The sequence below is a fragment of the Caretta caretta genome, chromosome 3 (assembly GCF_965140235.1).
Source record: "Caretta caretta isolate rCarCar2 chromosome 3, rCarCar1.hap1, whole genome shotgun sequence".
Taxonomy (NCBI): domain Eukaryota; kingdom Metazoa; phylum Chordata; order Testudines; family Cheloniidae; genus Caretta; species Caretta caretta.
Genome location: NC_134208.1, coordinates 136,097,912 through 136,125,724, shown reverse-complemented (window position 1 = coordinate 136,125,724; position 27,813 = coordinate 136,097,912). Strand labels below are relative to the sequence as shown.

The 27,813-nt window shown below is 42.1% G+C and overlaps 1 protein-coding gene across 2 annotated transcripts in view; it reads left to right on the top strand.

The window, feature by feature from the left end:
* Positions 1-27,813, top strand: part of ERO1B (endoplasmic reticulum oxidoreductase 1 beta) — a 65,606-nt gene that overhangs the window by 7,945 nt on the left and 29,848 nt on the right. For both annotated transcript variants that reach the window (XM_048843800.2, XM_048843799.2), the window contains exons 2-4: positions 474-593; positions 17,783-17,866; positions 20,432-20,473. In XM_048843800.2, the coding sequence (XP_048699757.1) occupies positions 474-593; positions 17,783-17,866; positions 20,432-20,473 (246 nt within the window). The remainder of the gene's footprint in view (positions 1-473; positions 594-17,782; positions 17,867-20,431; positions 20,474-27,813) is intronic.

Genomic DNA, 27,813 nt, shown 5'->3' with positions numbered 1-27,813 from the left:
TCAGTGGTTCAAGCCCCTTTTTAGACAGCACTCCGCCCAAAAACTCGCATAACTTTCACTGAGGGCCAGACTATCAGTGCTTCTGTGGCTATGTCTAATGCTTGCTTGCTGCCTCTCTCTCTTGCCTTCTTACTTTCACAGACACACATCTACACAAAACAAAATCTCTCTGCCTGCACATGCCTTTGTTTTGAGTGTAAGCTACTATTTTTCAGCTGTCTGATTCCAGAAAGGAGCTAAACGGTTGCACAAATTGAGGGTGGCTGTTACATCCACTGGTTTCAGCAAGGATTTAACCCAACTCATATGAAAACTAATGATGCATTAATGTAATACAGTTATCTAACTCCTCATCCACCTTTATTAAGAAAAATCCTCTAATTTTTGTTGGGGTTGATTTGTTTATCTAAGAATAATTTTTACTACCTTGAATCTTGGTCAGTAAAGCAATAGAATATATTTGTTTCTTGTAGCTCTCCGGACTGTTGGATGACTGCTTGTGTGATATAGAAAGCATTGATGACTTCAATACTTACAAGATCTTCCCCAAAATACAGAAACTGCAAGAACGAGACTACTTCAGATATTACAAGGTACAGTAAGAATGGTACTTTTATACATAGCTAAGTGAAAATCCAGGATATGATGGTCTATAGACTAACTTGGTCTGATCTTCATTTTTTTTTTCTGAAATCTTTTCAATTTCTTTCTTAGCAGCCCAAAACACCCTTTTGTCACTTGATAGTCTTTAATTTTTTGATTGAAAATTATACTGTCTGAGCTCTGGTATTTGCCACTGATACAGGGTTTAAAACAGCACTAAATCACTAAAATTGTAATCCAATGGACAAGTGATTCCCTACACCAAGTGGTCTGCAAGCACGACTGTATTGCAAGGAAGCTTTTTAGTGGAAGAGTTACAGGAATGAGCAACTTGATACTGGAATATTTTGATAAATTAAAAAAAAGCACCAAAACAATTAAGGAATGTAGAAACCCAAGCCATTATTTAAATGTTTGGAATGTGATAGATTCCTGACCAGTCAACTACATATTTTATACTGAAATTGTGACAAGATATCCAGTCATGCTTACTAGGGATGAATTCAGTAAGTCTGATTGTAATGCTAGAGGCTGCAAGGATGGTTATGAGACTTCTTGCTAAATACTTTTTGGCTATTTTTCCCCCCTGTATTTTGTTAATTTGGGTGATTGCATAATGCCTGTATTTTCATTGTCCCTTCTGCAAACACACATACTAAATATGTAATGGATTCTAGTGCCTTTGTCTCATTTTGGAATTTGGAATATCTCTACACCAGTTTGTTTTTATGAAATAATCTGCAGTTTAAGGTTCTGTAGTAATCTTTCATCTAAAGTGGTCTACTATATGTGGGCGATCTCCTGGTAAACTATTTGATGCCTGTATATTCTTGAGAATTAGCATATCAGAATATTCTACTATTAGCCCATAACTCCTCATGAGAAATAATGAGATTTTTATAACTGGATCCTTTTTGTGGAAATCTGGAACAGAAAACATGTCTTTATATACTTTTCTGTATTCCTGTCTTTGTTTTTGTGGTAGGGATTTTGCACTATGTTTCTCTCTTCCTCCACTTTGGTATCAATATGCTTAGAAAAAGAAAATACAACAAAGTTAATTAGAATCCCAAATTCTGAAGCTTTGTGTATTATTCTTCAAGGTTGAAGCTTTTAGAAAGGAAGGGAGTAGACTAAAAGGGAGAATGCTAGGTAACTTCTGTTTGTTTTTAAGGGGTCTTGTCTAAGGGTATGTCTACACTACGAAATTAGGTCGAATTTATAGAAGTCGGTTTTGTAGAAAGCGGTTTTATACAGTTGATTGTGTGTCCCCACACAAGTGCTCTAAGGGTATGTCTACACTACGGAATAAGGTCGAATTTATAGAAGTCGGTTTTTTAGAAATCGGTTTTATATATTCGAGTGTGTGTGTCCCCACAGAAAATGCTCTAAGTGCATTAAGTGCATTAACTCGGCGGAGCGCTTCCACAGTACCGAGGCTAGAGTCGACTTCCGGAGCGTTGCACTGTGGGTAGCTATCCCACAGTTCCCGCAGTCTCCGCTGCCCATTGGAATTCTGGGTGGAGATCCCAATGCCTGATGGGGCTAAAACATTGTCGCGGGTGGTTCTGGGTACATATCGTCAGGCCCCCGTTCCCTCCCTCCCTCCGTGAAAGCAAGGGCAGACAATCATTTCGCGCCTTTTTTCCTGAGTTACCTGTGCAGACGCCATACCACGGCAAGCATGGAGCCTGCTCAGGTAACCGTCACCCTATGTCTCCTGGGTGCTGGCAGACGCGGTACGGCTTTGCTGCACAGTAGCAGCAACCCATTGCCTTCTGGCAGCAGACGGTGCAATACGACTGGTAGTTGTCCTCGTCGTGTCCGAGGTGCTCCTGGCCACGTCGGCTGGGAGCGCCTGGGCAGACATGGGCGCAGGGACTAAATTTGGAGTGACTTGACCAGGTCATTCTCTTTAGTCCTGCAGTCAGTCCTATTGAACCGTCTTATGGTGAGCGGGCAGGCGATACGGACTGCTAGCAGTCGTACTGTACCATCTTCTGCCAGGCAGGCAAGAGATGAGGATTGCTAGTAGTCGTATTGTACTATCTTCTGCCAGGCAGGCAAGAGATGAGGATGGCTAGCAGTCGTACTGTACCATCTTCTGCCAGGCAGGCAAGAGATGAGGATTGCTAGTAGTCGTATTGTACTATCTTCTGCCAGGCAGCCATGAGATGTGGATGGCATGCAGTCCTTCTGCACCGTCTGCTGCCAGCCAAAGATGTAAAAGATAGATGGAGTGGGTCAAAACAAGAAATAGACCAGATTTGTTTTGTACTCATTTGCCTCCTCCCCTGTCTAGGGGACTCATTCCTCTAGGTCACACTGCAGTCACTCACAGAGAAGGTGCAGCGAGGTAAATCTAGCCATGTATCAATCAGAGGCCAGGCTAACCTCCTTGTTCCAATAAGAACGATAACTTAGGTGCACCATTTCTTATTGGAACCCTCCGTGAAGTCCTGCCTGAAATACTCCTTGATGTAAAGACACCCCCTTTGTTGATTTTAGCTCCCTGAAGCCAACCCTGTAAGCCGTGTCGTCAGTCGCCCCTCCCTCCGTCGGAGCAACGGCAGACAATCGTTCCGCGCCTTTTTTCTGTGCGGACGCCATACCAAGGCAAGCATGGAGGCCGCTCAGCTCACTTTGGCAATTAGGAGCACATTAAACACCACACGCGTTATCCAGCAGTATATGCAGCACCAGAACCTGGCAAAGCGATACCGGGCGAGGAGGCGACGTCAGCACGGTCACGTGAGTGATCAGGACATGGACACAGATTTCTCTGAAAGCATGGGCCCTGCCAATGCATGCATCATGGTGCTAATGGGGCAGGTTCATGCTGTGGAACGCCGATTCTGCGCTCGGGAAACAAGCACAGACTGGTGGGACCGCATAGTGTTGCAGGTCTGGGACGATTCCCAGTGGCTGCGAAACTTTCGCATGCGTAAGGGCACTTTCATGGAACTTTGTGACTTGCTTTCCCCTGCCCTGAGGCGCATGAATACCAAGATGAGAGCAGCCCTCACAGTTGAGAAGCGAGTGGCGATAGCCCTGTGGAAGCTTGCAACGCCAGACAGCTACCGGTCAGTTGGGAATCAATTTGGAGTGGGCAAATCTACTGTGGGGGCTGCTGTGATGCAAGTAGCCCACTCAATCAAAGATCTGCTGATATCAAGGGTAGTGACCCTGGGAAATGTGCAGGTCATAGTGGATGGCTTTGCTGCAATGGGATTCCCTAACTGTGGTGGGGATATAGACGGAACCCATATCCCTATCTTGGCACCGGAGCACCAAGCCGCCAAGTACATAAACCGCAAGGGGTACTTTTCGATAGTGCTGCAAGCTCTGGTGGATCACAAGGGACGTTTCACCAACATCAACGTGGGATGGCCGGGAAAGGTGCATGATGCTCGCATCTTCAGGAACTCTGGTCTGTTTCAAAAGCTGCAGGAAGGGACTTTATTCCCAGACCAGAAAATAACTGTTGGGGATGTTGAAATGCCTATATGTATCCTTGGGGACCCAGCCTACCCCTTAATGCCATGGCTCATGAAGCCGTACACAGGCAGCCTGGACAGTAGTCAGGAGCTGTTCAACTACAGGCTGAGCAAGTGCAGAATGGTGGTAGAATGTGCATTTGGACGTTTAAAGGCGCGCTGGCGCAGTTTACTGACTCGCTTAGACCTCAGCGAAACCAATATTCCCACTGTTATTACTGCTTGCTGTGTGCTCCACAATATCTGTGAGAGTAAGGGGGAGACGTTTATGGCGGGGTGGGAGGTTGAGGCAAATTGCCTGGCTGCTGGTTACGCGCAGCCAGACACCAGGGCGGTTAGAAGAGCACAGGAGGGCGCGGTACGCATCAGAGAAGCTTTGAAAACCAGTTTCATGACTGGCCAGGCTACGGTGTGAAAGTTCTGTTTGTTTCTCCTTGATGAAACCCCCAGCCCCTTGGTTCACTCTACTTCTCTGTAAGCTAACCACCTGCCCCTCCTCCCTTCAATCACCGCTTGCAGAGGCAATAAAGTCATTGTTGCTTCACATTCATGCATTCTTTATTCATTCATCACACAAATAGGGGGATGACTACCAAGGTAGCCCAGGAGGGGTGGTGGAGGAGGGAAGGAAAATGCCACACAGCACTTTAAGCACAGCACTTTAAAAGTTTACAACTTTAAAATTTATTGAATGACAGCCTTCTTTTTTTTGGGCAATCCTCTGTGGCGGAGTGGCTGGTTGGCCGGAGGCCCCCCCACCGCGTTCTTGGGCGTCTGGGTGTGGAGGCTATGGAACTTGGGGAGGAGGGCGGTTGGTTACAGAGGGGCTGCAGTGGCAGTCTGTGCTCCAGCTGCCTTTGCTGCAGCTCAACCATACACTGGAGCATACTGGTTTGGTCCTGCAGCAGCCTCAGCATTGAATCCTGCCTCCTCTCATCACGCTGCCGCCACATTTAAGCCCAACATTGAAGCCCTGTCTTCAGCCCGCCACCTCTCCTCCCGGTCATTTTGTGCTTTCCTGCACTCTGACATCATTTGCCTCCACGCATTCGTCTGTGCTCTGTCAGTGTGGGAGGACAGCATGAGCTCGGAGAACATTTCATCGCGAGTGCGTTTTTTTTTTTCTTTCTAAGCTTCACTAGCCTCTGGGAAGGAGAAGATCCTGTGATCATTGAAACACATGCAGCTGGTGGAGGAAAAAAAAAGGGACAGCGGTATTTAAAAAGACACATTTTATAAAACAGTGGCTACACTCTTTCAGGGTAAACCTTGCTGTTAACATTACATACATAGCACATGTGCTTTCGTTACAAGGTCGCATTTTGCCTCCTCCCACCGCGTGACTACCCCCTCAACCTTCCCCCCTCCCTGTGGCTAACAGCGGGGAACATTTCTGTTTAGCCACAGGCAAACAGCCCAGCAGGAGTGGGCTCCTCTGAGTGTCCCCTGAAGAAAAGCACTCTATTTCAACCAGGTGACCATGAATTATATCTCACTCTCCTGAGGATAACACAGAGAGATAAAGAACGGATGTTGTTTGAATGCCAGCAAACATACACTGCAATGCTTTGTTCTACAATGATTCCCGAGTACGTGTTACTGGCCTGGAGTGGTAAAGTGTCCTATCATGAAGGACGCAATAAGGCTGCCCTCCCCAGAAACCTTTTGCAAAGGCTTTAGGACTACATCTAGGAGAACCGCAAATGCCAGGGCAAAGTAATCCTTTCACATGCTTGCTTTTAAACCATGTATAGTATTTTAAAAGGTACACTCACCAGAGGTCCCTTCTCCGCCTGCTGGGTCCAGGAGGCAGCCTTGGGTGGGTTCGGGGGGTACTGGCTCCAGGTCTAGGGTGAGAAACAGTTCCTGGCTGTCGGGAAAACCAGTTTCTCCGCTTGCTTGCTGTGAGCTATCTACAACCTCCTCCTCATCATCATCTTCTTCGTCCCCAAAACCTGCTTCCGTATTGCCTCCATCTCCAATGAAGGAGTCAAACAACACGGCTGGGGTAGTGGTGGCTGAACCCCCTAAAATGGCATGCAGCTCATCATAGAAGCGGCATGTTTGGGGCTCTGACCCAGAGCGGCTGTTTGCCTCTCTGGTTTTCCGGTAGGCTTGCCTCAGCTCCTTCAGTTTCACGCGGCACTGCTTCGGGTCCCTGTTATGGCCTCTGTCCTTCATGCCCTGGGAGATTTTGACAAAGGTTTTGGCATTTCGAAAACTGGAACGGAGTTCTGATAGCACGGATTCCTCTCCCCAAACAGCGATCAGATCCCGTACCTCCCGTTCGGTCTATGCTGGAGCTCTTTTGCGATTCTGGGACTCCATCATGGTCACCTGTGCTGATGAGCTCTGCATGGTCACCTGCAGCTTGCCACGCTGGCCAAACAGGAAATGAGATTCAAAAGTTCGCGGTTCTTTTCCTGTCTACCTGGCCAGTGCATCTGAGTTGAGAGTGCTTTCCAGAGCGGTCATAATGGAACACTCTGGGATAGCTCCCGGAGGCCAATACCATCGAATTGTGTCCACAGTACCCCAAATTCGAGCCGGCAACGTCGATTTAAGCGCTAATCCACTTGTCAGGGGTGGAGTAAGGAAATCGATTTTAAGAGCCCTTTAAGTCGAAATAAAGCGCTTCATTGTGTGGATGGGTGCAGGTTTACATCGATTTAACGCTGCTAAATTCGACCTAAACTCCTAGTGTAGACCAGGGCTAAGTGCATTTAGTCGGCGGAGTGTGTCCACAGTACCGAGGCAATCGTCAACTTCCGGAGCATTGCACTGTGGGTGGCTATCCCACAGTTCCCGCAGTCTCCGCCGCCCATCTGAATTCTGGGTAGAAATCCCAGTACCTGATGGGGTAAAACATTGTTGCGGGTGGTTCTGGGTACATATTGTCAGGCCCCCGTTCCCTCCCTCCCTCCCTCCCTCTGTGAAAGCAAGGGCAGACAATTGTTCTGTGCCTTTTTTCTTGAGTTACCTGTGCAGATGCCATATCACGGCAAGCATGGAGCCCGCTCAGCTAACCATCACCGTATGTCTCCTGGGTTCTGGCCGATGTGGTACTGCATTGCTACACAGCAGCAGTTAATTGCCTTTTGGCAGCAGACAGTGCAGTATGACTGGTAGCTGTCATTGATGTAGTCCTGGGTGCTCTTTTAATCGGGCGCCTGGGCAAACATGGGAGTGACTCAGCCAGGTCATTTCCCTTTTAAGTTTCATCTCGTGGCAATTTCAGTCCTACCGGCAGTGCACTGTCTTTTAACCTCTAGCCAGCAGAAGATGATGGCTAGTCGTCATACTGCACCGTCTTCTGCCGAGCACCCAGGAGATGATGACGGCTAGCGGTCGTACTGCACAGTCTGCTGCCAGCAAGATGTATAAAGATAGATGAAGTGGCTCAAAACAAGAAATAGACCTTGTCTTGTGCGCTCCATAATATCTGTGAGAGTAAGGGGGAGACGTTTATGGCGGGGTGGGAGGTTGAGGCAAATTGCCTGGCTGCTTGTTTCGCACAGCCAGACACCAGGGTGGTTAGAGGAGCACAGGAGGGCGCGGTGCGCATCAGAGAAGCTTTGAAAACCAGTTTTATGACTGGACAGGCTATGGTGTGGAAGTTCTGTTTGTTTCTCCATGATGAAACCCACCGCCCCTTGGTTCACTCTACTTCCATCTAAGCTAACCACCCTCCTCTTCTCCCTTCGATCACCACTGTCAGAGGCAATAAAGTCATTGTTGCTTCACATTCATGCATTCTTTATTCATTCATCACACAAATAGGGGGATAACTACCAAGGTAGCCCAGGAGGGGTGGTGGAGGAGAGAAGCACCAGGAGGGGTGGTGGAGGAGGGAAGGACAAGGCCACACAGCACTTTAAAAGTTTGAAACTTATTGAATGCCAGCCTTCTGTTGCTTGGGCAGTCCTCTGGGGTGGAGTGGCCGGGTGGCCAGAGGCCCCCCCACCGCGTTCTTGGGCGTCTGGGTGAGAGGCTATGGGACTTGGGGAGGAGGGTGGTTGGTTACACAGGGGCTGTAGCGGCAGTCTGTGCTCCTGCTGCCTTTCCTGCAGCTCAACCATACGCTGGAGCGTATTGGTTTGATCCTCTAGCAGCCTCAGCATTGAATTCTGCCTCCTCTCATCACGCTGACGCCACATTTGAGCTTCAGCCCGCCACCTCTCCTGACGGTCATATTGTGCTTTCCTGCACTCTGACATTGTCTGCCTCCACGCAGTCGTCTGTGCTATGTCAGTGTGGGAGGACACCATGAGCTCAGAGAACATTTCATCACGAGTGCGTTTTTTTCGCCTTCTAATCTTCACTAGCCTCTGGGAAGGAGAAGATCCTGTGATCATTGAAACACATGCAACTGGTGGAGAAAAAAAAAGAGGCAGTGGTATTTAAAGACACATTTTCTAGAACAATGGCTACACTCTTTCACGGTAAACCTTGCTGTTAACATTACATACACAGCACATGTGCTTTCGTTCCAAGGTCGCATTTTGCCTCCCCCCACCACGTGGCTAGCCCCTCACACACACACACCCACCCCCGGCTAACAGCGGGGAACATTTCTGTTCAGCCACAGGCAAACAGCCCAGCAGGAACGGGCACCTCTGCATGTCCCCTTAAGAAAAGCACACTGTTTCAACCAGGTGACCATGAATGATATCACTCTTCTGAGGATAACACAGAGAGATAAAGAACAGATGTTGTTTGAATGCCAGCAAACATACACTGCAGTGCTTTGTTCTACAATGATTCCCGAGTACGTGCTACTGGCCTGGTGTGGTAAAGTGTCCTACCATGGTGGTTAGAGTAAGGCTGCCCTCCCCAGAAAGCTTTTGCAAAGGCTTTGGGAGTACATCCTGGAGAGCTGCAAATGCCAGGGCAAATTAATCATTAAACATGCTTGCTTTTAAACCATGTATAGTATTTTAAAAGGTACACTCACCAGAGGTCCCTTCTCTGCCTGGCGGGTCCGGGAGGCAGCCTTGGGTGAGTCCGGGGGGTGAGAAACAGTTCCTGGCTGTCGGGAAAACTGGTTTCTCCGCTTGCTTCCTGTGAGCTATCTACAACTTCATCATCATCTTCCTCGTCCCCAAAACCTGCTTCTGTGTTGCCTCCATCTCCATTGAAGGAGTCAAACAACACGGCTGGGGTAGTGGTGGCTGAACCCCCTAAAATGGCACGCAACTCATCATAGAAGCAGCATGTTTGGGGCTCTGACCCGGAGCAGCCGTTTGCCTCTCTGGTTTTCTGGTAGGCTTGCCTCAGCTCCTTAAGTTTCATGCAGCATTGCTTCGTGTCCCTGTTATGGCCTCTGTCCTTTATGCCCTGGGAGATTTTGACAAATGTTTTGGCATTTTGAAAACTGGAACGGAGTTCTGATAGCACGGATTCCTCTCCCCATACAGCGATCAGATCCCGTACCTCCTGTTCGCTCCATGCTGGAGCTCTTTTGTGATTCTGGGACTCCATCATGGTCACCTGTGCTGATGAGCTCTGCATGGTCACCTCTGCTGATGAGCTCTGGCCAGCGTGGCAAGCTGCAGGTGACTATGCAAACAGGAAATTGAAATTCAAAAGTTCTCGGGCCTTTTCCTGTCTACCTGGCCAGTCCATCTAAGTTGAGAGTGCTGTCCAGAGCGCTCACAATAGAGCACTCTGGGATAGCTCCCGGAGGCCAATACCATCTAATTGTGTCCCAGTACCCCAAATTCAACCCAGCAAGGCCGATTTAAGCTCTAATCCGCTTGTCAGAGGTGGATTAAGGAAATCAATTTTAAGAGCCCTTTAAGTCAGAAAAAAAGGGCTTCATTGTGTGGACGGGTGTAGGTTTACATCGATTTAATGCTGCTAAATTCGACCTAAACTCCTAGTGTAGACCAGGGCTAAGTACAACTTGGTCACAGTTGTAGTTCACATGACTAGAAAATATAGCTGTAATTTACTTTTTTTTTTTTTAAGTCTCCCAAGTGAGTTATTGAAAAGAAAATAAATTTGTATTCTCTGCACTGCACGTCTTGTTCTTTGCTGAGGAATGAATTCCTGATCTGATAGACCTGAACTTAACACTCCTGAGTGTACCAAAGGAGTACAGTGCAATTGTCTGAGTAGCATGGGGGACATAGATTTTATTCATAGAATCAGAAGTTCCTATAATGGAGATGGCAGGAGTCGTTCAGTAGTGGGGAGGCCTCCTCCACATCCAGGGCCTCGTCATACTCCTCCTTGTAATCCTAGCCGGGGGTCTCTGTTCTGCACTGCTCACTTCCATGATAGTGGGGCTGTAGAAGACTCCGTGCACTACTGCAGGAGCCATTCAGCATCGAGGTAGCCTCCACTTGTCATTGTTGTCCTCCTTACAGTCCTGGCCGGAGCTGTCTGCTTTATTAGCCAAACCTCCTCAATGCCTGAATCTCTTCCCATGGCCTCTGCACCATGTATCTCATGCTGGGTGACAAGGAAGGGATTCGGGTAGGAGTTTTGATTAAGCGAGAGTATACTGTACATCCAAATTGAATCTGAAGATGAAACTGTTTGTTTTCCTCACAAATACTACTACATTAGAGCAGAAGAAATGATACCTTGCTCGTGCAGGTCACTATTCTGCTAAATTTCTCCTCCTGCTCTTTTCAAGAAGTAAACTTCATGCTGTACTTTGAGAAGAGTCGCAATAGCATATACAGAATTACCAGTCTTCAAAATGTCAACTGTGCCCTACTGCAATTTGAAATATTCACAAGGCAGTGGAAATGGGAGGTCGTATTTCACATTCAGTTTCACGTCAGAACATCCCAGTCAGGGAATAGATGGTTTAAGTGACAGAGAACGGTTTGTCCCTCAAGGATGTAGAAGAGATTTCACTTTTTTGGTCCAGAGGTTTGATTTCCCATTCCCCTTTCCCATTCTCTCTCCCACCCTCCCGCAGGCTGCTAGGATAATGGAAGAAGGGTGATTGGAGGGGAGGAGTGAGGATCATTATATATAGTAAGAATTCAGGGTTCCACATCTCATGTGCACTACAAATCAAACATCACATCTTGAAACATCTTTTTTTCATAATATGGTTAGCCACATCATAGGTAATGGCTAGAGAAACTGATTTTGAATTTGATTTTTGGTTCTTGCCACTGAGGTTCTGCTGCAGAAATAATTGGTTTTAAAATCTGCAGTTTTAACAGGTACTAATCTAGCCATTTTGCTAGGGAAATATTTTTGATCTTCAGTAGTTTGTATCTTAACTTTTAGCTCCTGACCTGACCTCAGAATGCCAGTAGGGGTACGTCTACACTGCAGCACTGGCCCAGACCAGCTGATTTGGGTTTGCAGGGCTCAGGCTGTAGGGCTGAAAAATGCAGTGTAGATGCTCAGGCTGGACCCAGGCTCTAAGACCCTGTTTGGGAGGAGAGTCTCAGAGACTGGGCTTCAGCCCAAAACCAAACATATGTGTTGCAATTATTAGCCCCACAGTCTGAGCCCTGTGAGTCTGAGTCTGTTGACCCTGATTCTGAGGTTCAACGGTGTGGGTTTTTTATTGCAGTGTAGATGTATCCTAGGTGTTATGTGGGGGAGCGGGGGAGAGACTGGAAGTTGTGAGAAAGAAATGCTGTGGAAAAGCCAAGCAGCCTAGATAGATTGTCAAAGAAAAAGATGTGTCTATGATTCCTTAAAGGTAATCTGCTTTAATAATAATAATAAAAGTTAGCTTGTGTCATTTTGGTTCTTTATGATGTAACAGAGGCCTGAACTTAATATCAGGAATGTCATCTGGTCTTCCTTGATTTTGTTGCAGAATTTATTGGAAATGGAATGGGAGCTTTTTTAGCCTTCAATTAACGAAGTACTGAATCTTTAACAAACACATCTTTTCCCACAATTGCTACATAGGCATTTGAGTTAAATGTTTTTAAACACTTGGACTAAAAATCACTTGTGCGCTTACTCAAATTTCACTTGTCTGGTATTTTTGTTATCCAGCAATTCTACATTCGTCCATAGTTTTTTTTTGGGAAGGGATTGTGGGCCGAGAGAGAAGGTAGATGAGAACAACATATCTAATGTTTGTTGTGTGCTTTTTTTTTAAGGCAGGAAGAAAAGAAAAGTTCTTCACAATAGAAGTGGCAGGGTGGGATAACGCTTTGACCTCCTTTATGTATTGTGGAGGGAAAAATGTTTGTCTAATCTTATTTCTTTTTAAGACTGGTAGACTCCAGGCAATCTTGTGGTTGCTAACATCTTTTTGAAGTCCTGCATTTAAGGCTAACTGCTAGCAATGTTGTAATTTGCAGCTGATCAAAGAAGTAACAAAGCATAGACTATAACACTGCTGAAGGGGAAGAAAATTAAATATAAGCATATATGTAAGTTAGCTATCTTCTGCTTACTAGGCCAATCCAAAATTTGTTGAGAATAATGATGACCAAAAGCATCTAATCATCTTCAGGGGTTGCACTTGAGTGAACTAAATTGCTTTTAAAACAAATTGACTTAATCCAGACAAAAATTACTTAATGTGACTTTTAAAATGTGAAAGAAATACTTGATGCATCTGATGTCACTGAGTACCCATTACAGATGCCTTTGTTTTAGCAGCATATCAAGTCAGGGCTAGCATTTCTGTCTTAGTATCATTTGTTTCCGGGGTCAGGACAGAACATTGCTAATTCTCACTTTGCTACTAAAGTTATTACAAAACAGTCAGCAGTCTTGCTCTACTTTTCAAAGATTTGCTAGTAGTTCTGTAGTGAGAGCTTATTACTGAACTCTTATTAAGGTAAGGATTCTTGAATTTTTTGTGGTGTGGACCCCATCTTTTATGTAGTCTTGTGGACCACCTGCCCTTTCTTCATTCATAGTTACATGATATCCCTGTGTTAACTATAGCAATTGCTAAAGTGGAAGAGTAATTTTAGGGCAGTATTTAATATCTTTTAGTTACCTATTAATGCAGTTAGCAACTGGAAACAAGGAGAGCCAGCATTGTATGACTAGACAACTCTCCACGGATCATAGTTTGGCTACATCTACACTTAATGCTGCAGCATGTTGGCTAATATAATATGAAGTGATAACATAATTAAAAATTAAAGTCTATCTGTCAGAATAAGAAAACATGCAATTTTGTGATGCAGTATACTTGAGTCTCACTGATCATTCTCTTACTAAAATCACAAACTTTTATCTACTATGGTTTTGCCTACACTAGCAATTTTTTCAGTTTCGCATTAGTGCAGCTCCTCAGTGCTAAATCATAGAATACCAGGTTGGAAGGGACCTCAGGAGGTCATCTAGTCCAACCCCCTGCTCAAAGCAGGAGCAATCCCCAATTTTTGCCCGAGATCCCAAATGGCCCCCTCAAGGATTGAACTCACAACCCTGGGTTTAGCAGGCCAGTGCTCATACCACTGAGCTATCCCTCCCCCCCCCCAAATTCCCCCCAAATCATTGGGGAGAATCGTTGAATCATTGTACGCAGGACTTGTGAGTCTCCCAGCTAGTATGAATTAATGAGATTCAAGAACTGAATTATTCTAGAAGAGATTTAACTTTCAGGATTAATTTCAAATATTCAATTTTTAAGAGTTCTATGCTAAATTAGTAACGTACGTGGAGATGTAGAAATAACAAATGGCTAAAAACAAAACACTTTGAAAATCTCATCCCCTTCTTTTGTGCCTAACAGATCAATTAATTCCTGAGTTCTGAATTCCACTTTTCTTCTGCAACTGCAGCAGAAGTCATAAATTCCTCCAAAATACAGAAAACAAAAAAGAAATCTCAATGCAAAATTACTTTAAAACCAAATAAATTGAGCACCCCCCAAATGGATGATTTAAAGCACTTCCTCCATTGTAATGCAGTTAGCTAAGGGAAGGCAGATTGAATATTATTTTTGTTTTTTCCATCTGAGCTGCTATTTCAGAAGGTCTTGATGTCTTCCATCAATTGATTCTTGCCATGCAAAGCAGTTCTGACTAGAGAATGTTTCTCTTATTTTTAGCCTGTATGAATTTAGTTACTAGTCAGAAAACCTGCTGGTGCTATGTGTAGTAGATTTCTCAGCTTTCTTTTAGAGAACAGGGGAAGCAGTAGTCTAGTAGTTAAAACAAGGGATTTGATGTTGAGCGCTCAGTTCTGTTCCCAACTCTGGCACTGTTTCATTGTGTGACTTTGGGTAAGTCACATACTGTTTGTTTCCTAGTTTCCCCATCTGTAAAATTGGGATAATTTATCAACTTCTGTAAAACACTTTGGGATCCTCCGATAAAAAGTGGCGCATAAATACAAATTGTATTACTAAACGTCATCACTCGGACTCAACATTGTGTAACTAATCAAGATTTGGCCTGTTTGTAACAGACTGGCTTCTGAGCTTCTGCTTTTTTGGGGGGTGGTGGTGGTATTCATAATTAAGGGATATCTTACTCCTCATTTGTAATAAAAATAAGAAAAAATGTACTGTAAGTGTAAGTGACAGATTTGTTTCTTCTCTTTGAGTAGGAGATGCTGTTTGCTTTATTAAAGAACATTAATTGAAACACTGTGTTTGTTTGCCTTTCCTACAGGGAAAGAAATAAATACTTTTGAGCTATATTATTAAGCCTTTTTTAGAGAATAGAAGACTCCTTCTAGTACTTGTTGCTATTCATGGAGATTTATATAATTCTGTTGTCCTCCCTAATCCTTCTGCTTGGAATCTGAAATTATGTTTTGTTACATACAAGTATTTTGTATAAAATTGATTGGACATAAGATTTTATATGCTATCTCCAGGCAGTGAAACACTACTGGGCAAAAATTATTTTAGAAATGAATAAATGTGGTGCATTAAAAATTTCATTTTAAAGTATCAGATTAATACAGGTGTATTGACATACTATATACAATTTTTATACCATTGTACTGGCATTATGTAACTCTACCTCCTTGTATATGTGTGACCTGTGAAAGTGTGTTACGGGCGAAGAGACTGAAATGCAGTCTTAATTCTGAACTTATTCTGTGTGTGTATATGTACTTCTTAAATACAAAATCTACCACTAATGTATCATTAAGCTTGAGAAAATGAGTACTCAGAAGTTAAGAAATTCAGTTTGAGTGGCTGTTCTGATTCTGCCATATGCATGAAATTGACTTCAATGCTTGTAACTTCAAAATTTCTGGATGGAGTTTCTAGCTTAAGCATATTTGAGTTATGCAAGAGTCGGTACTTCTGTTTGAAAACAAGGGGGAAAATATGTGAGGTAGCTTGTTCCTAAATGTTTTGATGATTGAAAAAGGGCTGAATGGTTTGCTTAGACTTTACAGAATATTTCACCATTATGCTATAAACAAGCATTGAAAATTTTAGTTCCAAATTAACTTGAGAAAATTATGGGCACTTAAAGGGTAATAGTGGTGAAAATGGATATTAGAACTTCACCTTACCTATTGTGGGTGCTACCCATGATATAATAAGGTAAAGAGATGGAGGAAGTAAATATTTTCTGATGTAAACTATCCAAGACTTTCCCAAAATAAAATTTGTCAAAGGTTTCTGATGCTATAAACTATAGGAATTGTGTACTTGTGGTATCTGTGTTTTCTCTGTACTCGTAACCTAGGCTAGTACTTGGGAGATCCAGGATCAATTCCTTTCTTCTGTGCAAACTTCCTATGTGACAATGGACAAGTCACTTAACCTTCTTTGGATGGTTCCAATTGTATTCTACTGAGGGTTATGCACATGTGCCATGCGTCCGAAGCTGGAGCTTTTGAAAGTAATACTATTCAGCGGTCCGCGCATGCATTCTTGCATTGCTTCATGGTTTCCCCAGAGGCGATAAATGGTGGGGCAGGCCACCAATGTCTACAGTTCCTTCTCACCACTGCATGGTCTGAGTCGTACTTCTGCTATACTCTCTTGTCCTTGGTGATGCATTTTCCAAAATGTGTAGAAAAACTTTTTTATTCTTGTTCATAGTTAAGATTTTATTGTTTTTATTCTAAATTTTATAGTTTCAAGTTGTTTTATAGGATTAGATTGTGAAGTGCTTTGAGATCTGCAGTGAGTGCTGTATAGGAAATTCTTCTTCTTCTTCTTCTTATTGATTATATTTCCATAAAACAAACTACTTGGGTTTGGTTTCTGGTTTAAAATCTCCTTTAAAGTCTGCATATAATTGTTAAATTACTTATATATAATTCTTACTTACAAATCTGCTTCAAAGGTTTTTGCTGTAAATTTAGTATTAAATTTTTTTAGGGCGAATGCTGTCTTGCATAACTGGATCAGTTTTGCTGCATTCAAACAAAGTACCTGATTTTTTGAACAAGATTTGTAGCCTGCATATTTGATAGCATGATTAAGTCCCTTACTCTTACCAGTTTCAAAGTGGTACTTAGCTACCTCTTGGCAAGATGTTCAAGTTGGACAACACTGAATCTAAATAATATCCTGATCCATTGAGTACCCTTTAGTGTGGTGTGTATTAACTGAGGGAACATTTTGTACGGGCCACATTAAAAAGAACAACAAAATGAGGTCTTAAAAAGTATATACACCTTAGGCATGAAAGAGTTTAAATGATCACTGTTTTTAACTCAGAAGTCTGCCATATTTTAGCTGCAAATGCTTTGGCAACCAAGTACAAAGACTAGTATGCTTTCTGATTTATTTTTCAATTGAAATAATATTGGATTTCAAATATCTCATTTTCTGGGGGCTTGTCTAAAAGGAGAAATTTACTGGCATAATTATACTGGTATAATTACGCTGCTAAATTTCTCAGTGCAGGCAAGTTCTGGGGATTGAAGACAAAAGACTTTGCTGTGTGAGGTAAGCATAGGGCAAGAGGATGCTTTTGAATCTCAATCGGTGTGTTGAGGTTTTTTTTTGGTTGTTAAGGCTAATTCAAAGGAAGGAAAACAATGTTTTGTTTTTTTTTGTAACCTGAATTGTTAAAGTATAATTTTAAAAGATCAGAGATGAACAATTCAGAATCTCTCTTTAGCTTATCTCCACAGCCGAATTTGTACTGCATTGTTTTATTATTGTACTGTTTGATGACAGATAGCAGTCTCAATCAGAAAATGCCATTGGTGTTCACCATTTAGGTCACCATTTGGTCCTTCTTCACTGCTTCTACTTACACTAAGACTATTGCATGTGGTTTTAGAAGTGTAACCAACAAAGTAAGATACTGTACTTTGGTAAGTCTTTCAGTATATCCAAATATAATTGAGTACATCAGCTCTGTGGTTAAGAGAGCATTAGTATTCTGCTATTCTTGTTTCCTTGAAATGAATGCAAACCCCTCCCCCCCCCCAAAAAAAACAAAAACAAAACAAAACACCTTATTCAGCCTTAATTTTCAGGAGATCAGTTATTGATACAAGATATCTATCTGTGTACATAGACAAAATTAATTTGTGAGGTCTCTGGAGTATTCTAACAACTTGGGTTGAAGTCAATCTTAGTGGAAGAGTTTATTGATTCTCTTCACAAGAAGTAAATACTGAAAGTGGGAGGATTGTTTAACTTAAAAAAAAATGTAGACTGTCAAATCATTAATGATTCCTTGCTCCCCATCCTTCAACGGGAAGACTATGCTGTTCGAATTTGCTAGACTTTGGAGTAGCTCTAAATCAATTTGCTAATAGCATATTTCTGTTTCTGCCTTTTTTTTTTTTTTTAGGTTAATCTTAAGAGACCATGTCCATTCTGGGCTGATGATGGCCATTGTTCTATCAGAGATTGTCACGTAGAGCCTTGTCCTGAGGTATGGATCAAAGTAAAACAAGAAATCATTATTCTCTCACATAGCCAGACCAGTTTCTTCTATGGTTATCTCCTGGTTTAAACGATCTCTGCATCTCCCATGCAGATCCTCTTTATTTTTATTTTTCATTTTATTTTTTTAAATTTATACCTGTGCTGTAGCAGATTTAGGAACTACTGCTAACACCAGACTTCTCAGTTTGAATAGCTTGAACACAAATAGTTCAGTTAATTCCTCTCCTTTTAAGTCATTATTCCCCTCCATGATAGTCTTATTTCATGACCAACCTCATTAGTGAAAAGTGAAATTGACTATATGTAAAGCACTGTCAGATGTGCAAATTCAACAGTTTTTTAATTATAGTAATCTTGTGGTTTTACTTTTAACAGTAGTTGATTAAAAATGTTCATAGAGAAGTGTGATCAAGTTGATGTAACTGTTAAAATGTTTCAGTTTTTGTTTTAAACTTCTGATAGTGTGCATTTTCCCTTTTCCAACAGATGACAGTTAAAAACACTGTGGGTTGTTCTAAAATAGTTAAGCTGGAGTGGAATTCATAATTCTTTTAAGTTATTGGTGCACTACCTTATAATGTCTCTACTTGTACAAAAATGGCTCAGTCTCTACTGTATGTAGATACATAACAGTTTCATACTTCATATTTTATTACAATTTTTATTATGCTCCTATTCCGGAAATCACAAGGATTTCATAAGGGTGGGTAAACATCCCCATTTTATAGACAGGGAAACTGAGGTAGAGATCATTCAAGTGGCTTGACTTAAGTCACAGTGAGTTGTTTGCACAATCAGGAAAATAATCCAGGTCTCCTGGCTCCCATTTCTTTGTTCTCTCCAGTGGACTATACTGTCCACTGTGAACTATATTCTGTATTTAGCAGAAGGTGATGTGAAGTAAATAGATCTGTGTAACTTCTGTGACTTTTAACTAGGCTTCATTGCTCATCTTATGGTACAGATTTTACATGATAAGCAGTTATATATAAAACTATTGGTTTAACCAGGAAAAAGGGAATAGACAATTCAACATATGTGCAACATCGCCAAGTTAATGTTGTTTTTTGAAACATTTTAACTCTTGCATTTTCTGAATCAACTGAGCACACTTAACAATTCTTGTTGGGGTTTTATGCTATACTTTATTTTAACACTTAATTTATCTCCCACTTAAGCTCTTAAATGCGCACCTCACTGATGGCAGGATAAGTTCTCATCTCTGTCTGTATCGGTCTGTTACATCTACAGAACCATGCACACAGCTTCCACTGAATAATCAGAGCTGAATGCATATAAACTTGGTCCATTGTTTGACTGGCCACCTTCTGGTAATGCCACTTTAATAGGTGCAGCGGCACATCTGTTTACACTGACAACATAGCTTTACAACTGTAAAAGATAAAGGAGTATTTTTTAAATTAAAGCTTAGAATTTTGGAGAACATTCTAGAATGTAGCAAAAATTGTAGAGTAAACCTGAACATGCAATTTTTTTTTAATTATGCCTTTTTCTCGTGTTTCTAATCTTCTAATTCTATCCTTCCCACCCCAAAGCAAATGTCATGAACTGCCTCAGTACTCTCTGAAGGAGCTTCTGGGTTCTAAGCGCTTTTGAAAATTTGGCCACTTTGTTTAGGTGTGTAACTAGGAGCCCAACTCGATTTGAAAATGTGGGTCAATTATTCCTCAATTTGGATGGTCAGAATAGTTTGCATTTATGTAGCTCCCTTCATCCAGATACCAAAGCATTCTATAAACATTGATTAATGAAGTTTCATGACACGTGTGGGAGTAAAATCTATAGTAATTGACATTTTCAGGGGTTCTTAGGACAGGCATACAGTGTGTATATGTAACTTATGCTTTTGGAATATACACACGATAAACTTCAGTTCCTCCTAGACTGTTGAGTTGAAGGTCTTACTTTGTCAGTTGAAAGCTAATCTTCCCCAGACTTGCCATAAAAAATCAGTTTTGGCAGATGAAATTGAGGTATTGTGTTCATATTGGTTAGAGAGCAAATATTTCTTGCAGATTTTTGTAGACTTTGCAGAACTACTTTAAATAGTAGGGATGAGCTTTATTAGACAAATGTGTGTATTTACACACCATTCTAGTCTCTAATGTTTAATATCTGCTAGTGAAATCTTAAATTGGTTAAAAAAAATTGGCCATAATAAACTTTAGTTATTGCTACTTTTGTTCAGGGTAATAAAACTGAAATACTTTTTAATAATAGTATCCATTAGTGATAAAATTGAATGATGGGTATCCAAAGTATTAGCTATTGCTTTTATCAGGCAAAAATAAGTTTCAAATAATTAAAAGAAATTGAAATAAGTTTTCAACCTAGAAGGAGCCGACTGTTCTTATCTTGGGTTGGAGTAGCGTAAGTTGAGAGAACTAGGAATCACCTCAGCAAGGAATTAAAAGGTGTCAACTTGCAGAAAACAGTTAACAGCTTTATTAGCTAACAATCTTACAAGCATTGTGGCATAATCATTTTTGTGAACAGTGCATAAAGATAGTAATTTGTCTTTTTATTTTAGAGTAAAGTACCAATTGGAATTAAAGCTGGGAGTTCTAATAAAGTAAGTAATGTCTTTTTGTTTTCCAAGCTATTTTTCTGATTAAAAAAAATTAACCCCAAAATTAGAAATACTATGTATAGTCTTTATTGTCCTTTTTCAGCCTTGGATCCGTGGTAAACTTTATTTTTTATATGTCTTCTTGTGTGTGTAGTTTTTGCTTATAACAAAAAACAACAACCCCCGTATGCCTTTTATGTATTCGTTGTGAAGGAATTGTGGGTAAATTACAAATATTGTATGTGTGTATTTCTTTGGTGTTATTTGGTGGGTATAATTGCCACATACGGTTCAGTCCAACACTGTGTACTGGCAGCCTTGAGTCTCAGCAGACTAATCAAGTCTGAAGAAAAGTGGCTTGGTGCATTACATCAATAAAAGGTAAAGTGGAAGGGTGGTTTCTGTGGGGAACAGAGTTCTCGTAAATGAACTCCTCTTCCTTTCTCTCTCTGCAGCTCCCTGTTTTGAGCCTATTCGTTAGTCCCCAGATATGCAGCATGGTAGGGGTTCTATTACCTTATGGGTACACATAGCCCACAATGATGAACATGATGGAAGAATCTAATAACAGAATTTCAGGTGAAGAAGCCAGAATGACTAGAGAGCCAGTAATGTATTTTTTTTTAATTAAAGAATATCGGACACCTATCCTGCCTGTATAAATATTGAGAGGTCTCCCTTCTCTCAACATTGTTTTATTTTAAAGTAACGTTTAAACCTTCTGACTCCAACTCTGCTTGAGCTAAGTACATTAGTTTCAGATTTTCCCAGTGGAAGGATTTTTACATTTTCATCTGGGAGCATGTCAGCTTCTATAACACTCTTTTCTGACCAGAGACACCTGGGTACCAGTGTCCCTCCAGCTTAGGCATACCTTGCCATTCACTTTCTATCTCAGCCACCAATGTGTCAGACCTTGCAAAATTCATTAGGGTCCCCTCAGACACCTCTGTGGGTCCTAAGTCTAAGGTAGCTGCATTAACCTGGGCTGATTGGGGTTTGTATTTTCATGTGCTCAGTGGAGCCATATCAGTAGCACTTTCTTGGGCTGTGCTGAGGTGTAGATACGTCTTACCTGTTATTCTTTATGGAAAAATATCCTGTAAGGTATATGGTGTAGTGAGTTTGTCAGGTCTAAGGTGAAATGTTTGCAAAGAACAAAGAAATGTTTGCCAAGGGGTCTCTGTGACGCAGTATGTTGATGCATTTAATCCTTTGAGATGAAAACTCAGCCCAACAATGAGATTTGTAAGCTTAAACTAGCAGCTAATTATTTATTAGGTCATGAGCACACTGTCTGCTCCTGCTCGCCTCTCCTCAATTCATCCTTTCCACTTCTCCAAAATCTACCTCTTAAGAAAGCTGTGTATTTTCTAATCTCAGCTCCTCTGCAAAGTCTTGCAGTTCCAGTAACCTACTGGATGGTCCCATCACCGTCTCACTCATTCTGTCCAAAATTAAACTGCTCATTTCTCCTCTTCACTGGTTTGTCCTTTTTCGGTATCACATTCAAGATCCTTCTCCCCTCCCCTTTTAAGGCCCTCTATAATCTCATCACTGTCTGTCTTTGCTCTGATCCCTCCTATGCTTATATGGATCCTTTGTTGTCCTTGCTGCTATATCCTTCTTTTCTCAGACTCTTAGCTTAGTACATTTTTCATGCTGCCCCTTTGCTTGGGACAGTCTTCCCCTTCATGTTAGTCAAGTGCTCTTTCTCCTTTTCCCCAATTCATTCAAATCTCTTCATTCAGACACTCTTCTCTGAGTCCTGTGGTGATCTCTCCACCTCTGAATTGTTGTCCTGGGATTTTTCTTGTCAGTGTTCCATTGCAACATCTTCAAGAGAAGGAACACTAATTACTTTTTATTACTGTATCGCAGTGGTTCCCAAACTGTTTGATTGCAACCCCAAAAGTGCGGAGGGCACCATTTTGCTTTGAACAGCTTGACCCCCACATATGGTGTATGCAAGCACTTGATGTTCAGAAGGCGCCATTTTACTCTGCACAATGGCATGCATAAGTGGTCACGCTGCGTGAAGGGTACAGTTTTGCTCTGCAAAATGGCATCTTCCATGCTGTCTGGGGTCTCAGCAGGAAATACTTCATCAAAAAAAGTTTGGGAACCTCTGCCATAATGTCTCAGAGCCCTAGTTATCGACCGGGTGCCCTGTGTTAGGTGCTGTACAAACACAGAACAAAAAGACTTTTTCTGCCCCAGAGAACTTAAAGTTGAAATATCAGATGGGACAACAGATGCGGGAGTACAAGGAAACAATGAGACAATATTGGTCAGCATGATAGGCAGTGTTCTCAAAGCACCACCAGTCTAACCAAGTCAATTTGTATGAATAGCCTTACTCATTAATGTTGCTTTGAAGTAAGGGTCCATCATTTTCTGTTATTTCTGTATTTTAAATGTTCTATAATTTATGCTGTAAAAACTTTCTGCTTGCTAAAACTTTACAGAACACAATGTTTATAAAATGATTTTAAATTACAGAAATACAAAATAAATGTTTGATGCTCTATTACTCTTGTAACATTGATTTGATGCTTATGAAAAGAAATAACAATTTACATACATTTTATAAAAAAATATATAAGCGCTAAAACTATTGATATCTTGCTGTGAGTATGCAAATTTGTCTGCCTTCTGTTGTCTGAGTGCACTTACAAACTATTCGGCAGCATTATTTTCTGTATATGAGGAGGGATTCTATGTTGTGTGGGCTGCAGATGGAACAGAAAGAGTTTTATAAATACACAGAAGATAGGAAAATGAAGTTTAGGAGAAGTTTTGATCACAAAGCTAGCCTCAGAAATTAACTAACTGTAACATTTCCATTACAGCTAATAATTTCTTCCTTTTGCTGATTTCTCCTGAAGACCTGATTAAAATCTCTTTAACTTCACTTTTTATTTTTAGTATATATTTCTGAACACTGACTTCTCACATTACTGCATAAAGATACAGTATTCTGACACCTCTTCCCCTCCGTAGCCTTTGATGTGCCCAAATACAGTCGTTTCCTCAATCAACAAATCAACAAAATTTAATATGGTCTGAAAAGATGTATTTGCATGATGACTTTGGGTATGTCTACACTGCAATGAAAAACCTGTGGCTGGCCCATGCCAGCTGGCTCAGGCTGCAGGGCTCTTTCATTGCAGTGTAAACTTCTGGGCTCAGGCTGGAGCCTGAGCTGTGGGACCCTGTGAGGTGGGAGGTGCCTAGTTACAGTGTAGACATACCCTAAGACACTACCTGAATAATGAAAAGGAGTACTTGTGGCACCTTAGAGACTAACCAATTTATTTGAGCATGAGCTTTCGTGATGAAGTGAGCTGTAGCTCACGAAAGCTCATGCTCAAATAAATTGGTTAGTCTCTAAGGTGCCACAAGTACTCCTTTTCTTTTTGCGAATACAGACTAACACGGCTGTTCCTCTGATACCTGAATAATGGTTCATAACATCAGTTTATGGATTTGTCATGGGGTGGGAAGGAAGGCAAAACACATGGTAAAACTTTGTTTATCTTTTTTTAATAGCAAAAAGTGGAATATAACAATTCCTATGCTGAGTTTAAAACGAGCTCAAAGTGCTGCTAACCAAGCTCCATTCCTAGCTGCTGAACCAGCTTCCATTGTTCCAGTGGGAAGAAAGACAAGATGCAGGGGCTGTGGCTTAGTTAGGCACTTAGACTTAATTCACTTAAAATATCAGTGAACGTTTGTCAGTAAAACATACAGAGCTGGGCATCTTTCTTTCCTTAAGTATTTCTACTTATTTGGGAGGGCTGCCATCAGCCCTTCCCAACTATGATGCTGGGCTCCTACCACCACTGCATTACCCTCTTATGAAGGTTAAAGGGAACTGGGGAAAAGTGTGGGGTGGTCTTCTTGCACAGTAGGAGCCACAGCCCCTCTTTTTGCAGGTTTCTTAGGGGATGTCTTCCCTTAAATTCACCTCCAACTCCTGTTTATCAGGGAACAGTATTCCTTTTGTGATATTTGCACGGGACACATGCCACATCTGCTACCCACTGAGTTGCAACATTTTGACCTTATCTATCTCACTAGATCCCTAGTCTGCTGTGGGGAAGGCAAAAAAGCCACCCTGCGCCAGCTAATCTGGCAGTGAGGGGGAAAATTACTTCCCAGCCCCAAAAGAAAAAAGGCAACTAGCACGAGAATAGCTTCCACAGATCACTGACTGTTTAAAAAAAAACAAAAAACCAACAAACCTAGTGCTTGTGAAGATGCCATACTGATTGGTATTCCTCAACTGCTGATGTCTATTAGTGCAACAGATACAGCACAGGGAACAAGAGTGCAAGCTTCTATGGCTGTAAAAATTTCCTGCTATGTTGGGATCATAGTGGAAGCCCCATAGACAACTCTCCAGCAGCTTCCAACATATTACTATTTTGCACTTTAACTAATGTGGTAGTAAAAATGCTAGATGCCATCAGAGTCTTGTCTATGATAGAGCTAACATTAGTGCAGCTGAACTGGTGGTTACACTGGGGCGAATCTTTTGCTGAAAGTCCCTAGTGTAGACAAGGCCTGACACTGCCTTGCCAAGTTTTATTTTGGAGATCTTTTCTCTAAAGAAAAGAAGGTAATTCAGTTTTCGTTCCTATGGCAGTCACCCCCTAAATATGCTATCATATTCTGGTGTGCAGTACAGACCAATGATTGGTGGTCATCACTTGCCCTGCAACCTTTGATGCGGGTGCCTCATAATGAATTATTGCAGTAGCTCACAATCTGGGCCCCTCACAGACAGACGGGCAGCATCCAGGTCACACTCAGAGTGTCTGTTTATAGCTGCAGCCTGCCAGTAACACTCCAGTCAGCAGCTTCTGCTAGCCTTAGTTACCACTTCCAGGGTGGCCCCCAACATTCCCAGGCCCAGGTATTCCCAGAAATGGCATGTTCTGCACTCTCCAGCCTTCTTGTGGACAGTTCAGATATTAGAGGTCCATTGCCCTGTAAAGGGTCAATATGCAAGTTACCAAACAATCCAGTTTACACACAACACTGGATTAGTTTTGATTTAAAAAAAAAAAAGTTTATTTAACTATAAAGAGGTAGATTTTAAGTGTGTACAAGGTGTTAAAGTCAGAAATGGTAACAAGAGAAATAAAACAGTACATAGTAGCTAAGACTTAACAAACTAGATTTGGTTCAAGGTAAAATCCTTTACCACATGTTCCTAGCAATATAGCTGACCAAATTCTCAGGTCAGCATCTCTCCCCAAAATCCAAAGGGCTGTCTTCAGTGAAAGTGAGGGGGGAGGAAGAGGGAGAGAGACTGGGGTGTTTTTGCCCCTCACTTTTATAGTCCAGTCCTCCTTTGAAGTGGATTCTTCTGATGATTACCCCTCAAAGCAAAGTTTATTCACACAGTAAAGAAGGTTTCAGAGTAACAGCCGTGTTAGTCTGTATTCGCAAAAAGAAAAGGAGTACTTGTGGCACCTTAGAGACTAACCAATTTATTTGAGCATGAGCTTTCGTGAGCTACAGCTCACTTCATCTGAAAGCTCATGCTCAAATAAATTGGTTAGTCTCTAAGGTGCCACAAGTACTCCTTTTCTTTTTACAGTAAAGAAGGTGACATGGAGTCTGGGGATGAAGGTGCCCCCAGGCTTTTTCGTCTCCCCTGTATATGCCGAAATGCAGATTTGCCTTGTCTCCATCTCGCTGTGTCAAGAACCCTGCTTACTACTTATGTAAATTGCGGTAAACACGTTCCTTTGTTTAAGATGGACCTGCTTAACCACTTCTGCCTAATTAGGGCTCCATGGGTTTGAACATGTGCTATCATACAGAGGGAATTCATAACTTTATATATAATGTTGCTACGTACATTTCACCATGATATAATTGACTAGCCAGTTATTCATTTTCAAATGATACATCCCAATTCATATTTTGCACAAAGATCATGACAGTAGTGTGTAGGGTGTGAATACAGGGGTGTATTTAGTCACACATGCAAAATAGCTATCTTGTCCTCAGAATCTATAGTATTCCAGGTATTCCCTATAATAAATATAATACAATATAAATAATACTCAGAGTACTGAGTTAACAATTTATCAAATGCAGAATTGGCAGGTTATAAAGGGAGAATGCTCTGTTCACTCTTCAGTCTCTCTCTCAAACTGCTGTCAAGTTTGCTAGATATAAACGGTGCTTTTGTGGTGTGGACATCTACTTTGAAGAGAAGTGAGGCCACCAGCTCTATTCAGATATGCTTGGTTTAAGGCAAGACAAGCTATCGGCTGTTACCTTTCAGTCACTCTTGACCTTTATGAAAAACAGTTGTAAACAGAAAATGTAAAAATATGTTTGAGTCTCCTTCAGACTCAGATTGAAAAACAATAGAAGTAGTTCATCTTTGAGTGCTGGTCCCTATTCATATTCCACTGTAGATATGCATGCCTCTGGAGTTGGAGAGTTCTTGGAAGTAGTGTCCATGTGTCCGCAAATGTAGCCTTGCTCTCCTCATGCCTCCAACTGGGGAGTTAACGGGTGGAGTGGACATCTCTTCAGTTCCTTCTTACTACTGCATGGGCTGGGTTGGAACTTCCAGTGCCTGAAGCTTTTTGTCTCCTTATTCTTCCACCAGTAAATTGTGTGTGTGTGTGTATATATATATATTGTAAAGTAAATGTTCTGACAGTATTTAGCTAAGTTTTATAGTTTAATTCCTATACTGGGGAATTTCCCCTCCCCTTGTATCCCAATACATTTACTGGACTTTGCCCAGACAGGGATGCCTGAATGGGGGGGTGGCGCTCAGGGGGCCATGGCCCTCCCACTTGCTACCAGCCCTAAGGGTGAGCGAACAGGGGTGTGGGGGGCGGAGAGGAGCGAGCAGGGACCAAGGTCTTGTGGGGGAGGAGGTGGTACATGAGTGGGGCCTTGGGGAGAAGAGACAGTGTGGCGGTGTGGCCATGATTTGGGCACCTTTGCCCCCTGCCCCCCTTTTAGGGCACTTCTGCTGCTTCTGTGTCCAGAACTCTGGGCTCCAAAATCTGTTCTTCTTGCTGATGCTCCTTCTCTGTCAGTGACGACCATCAGCACTGCTTGTGCTGCCTCTGGGAGGCTCATGTTGTGGCATGCTGCAGTATCTGCTGCTTTTTTCCCATGTGTACCTGTCAAGGGGGGAGAACTTCATTTTAAGAAAAACGTAATGGGGAAAAGCCATGAAGAAACAGTTGGATCCAGGCCTGGGGATCCCCTTCCCCTCTGCTCCCCCCCTCCCCCGTGTATTGGCCTGACTCAGCAAGGAGTGTGCCTCCTGCTGTGAGATCCAATTTAGGAGTGAG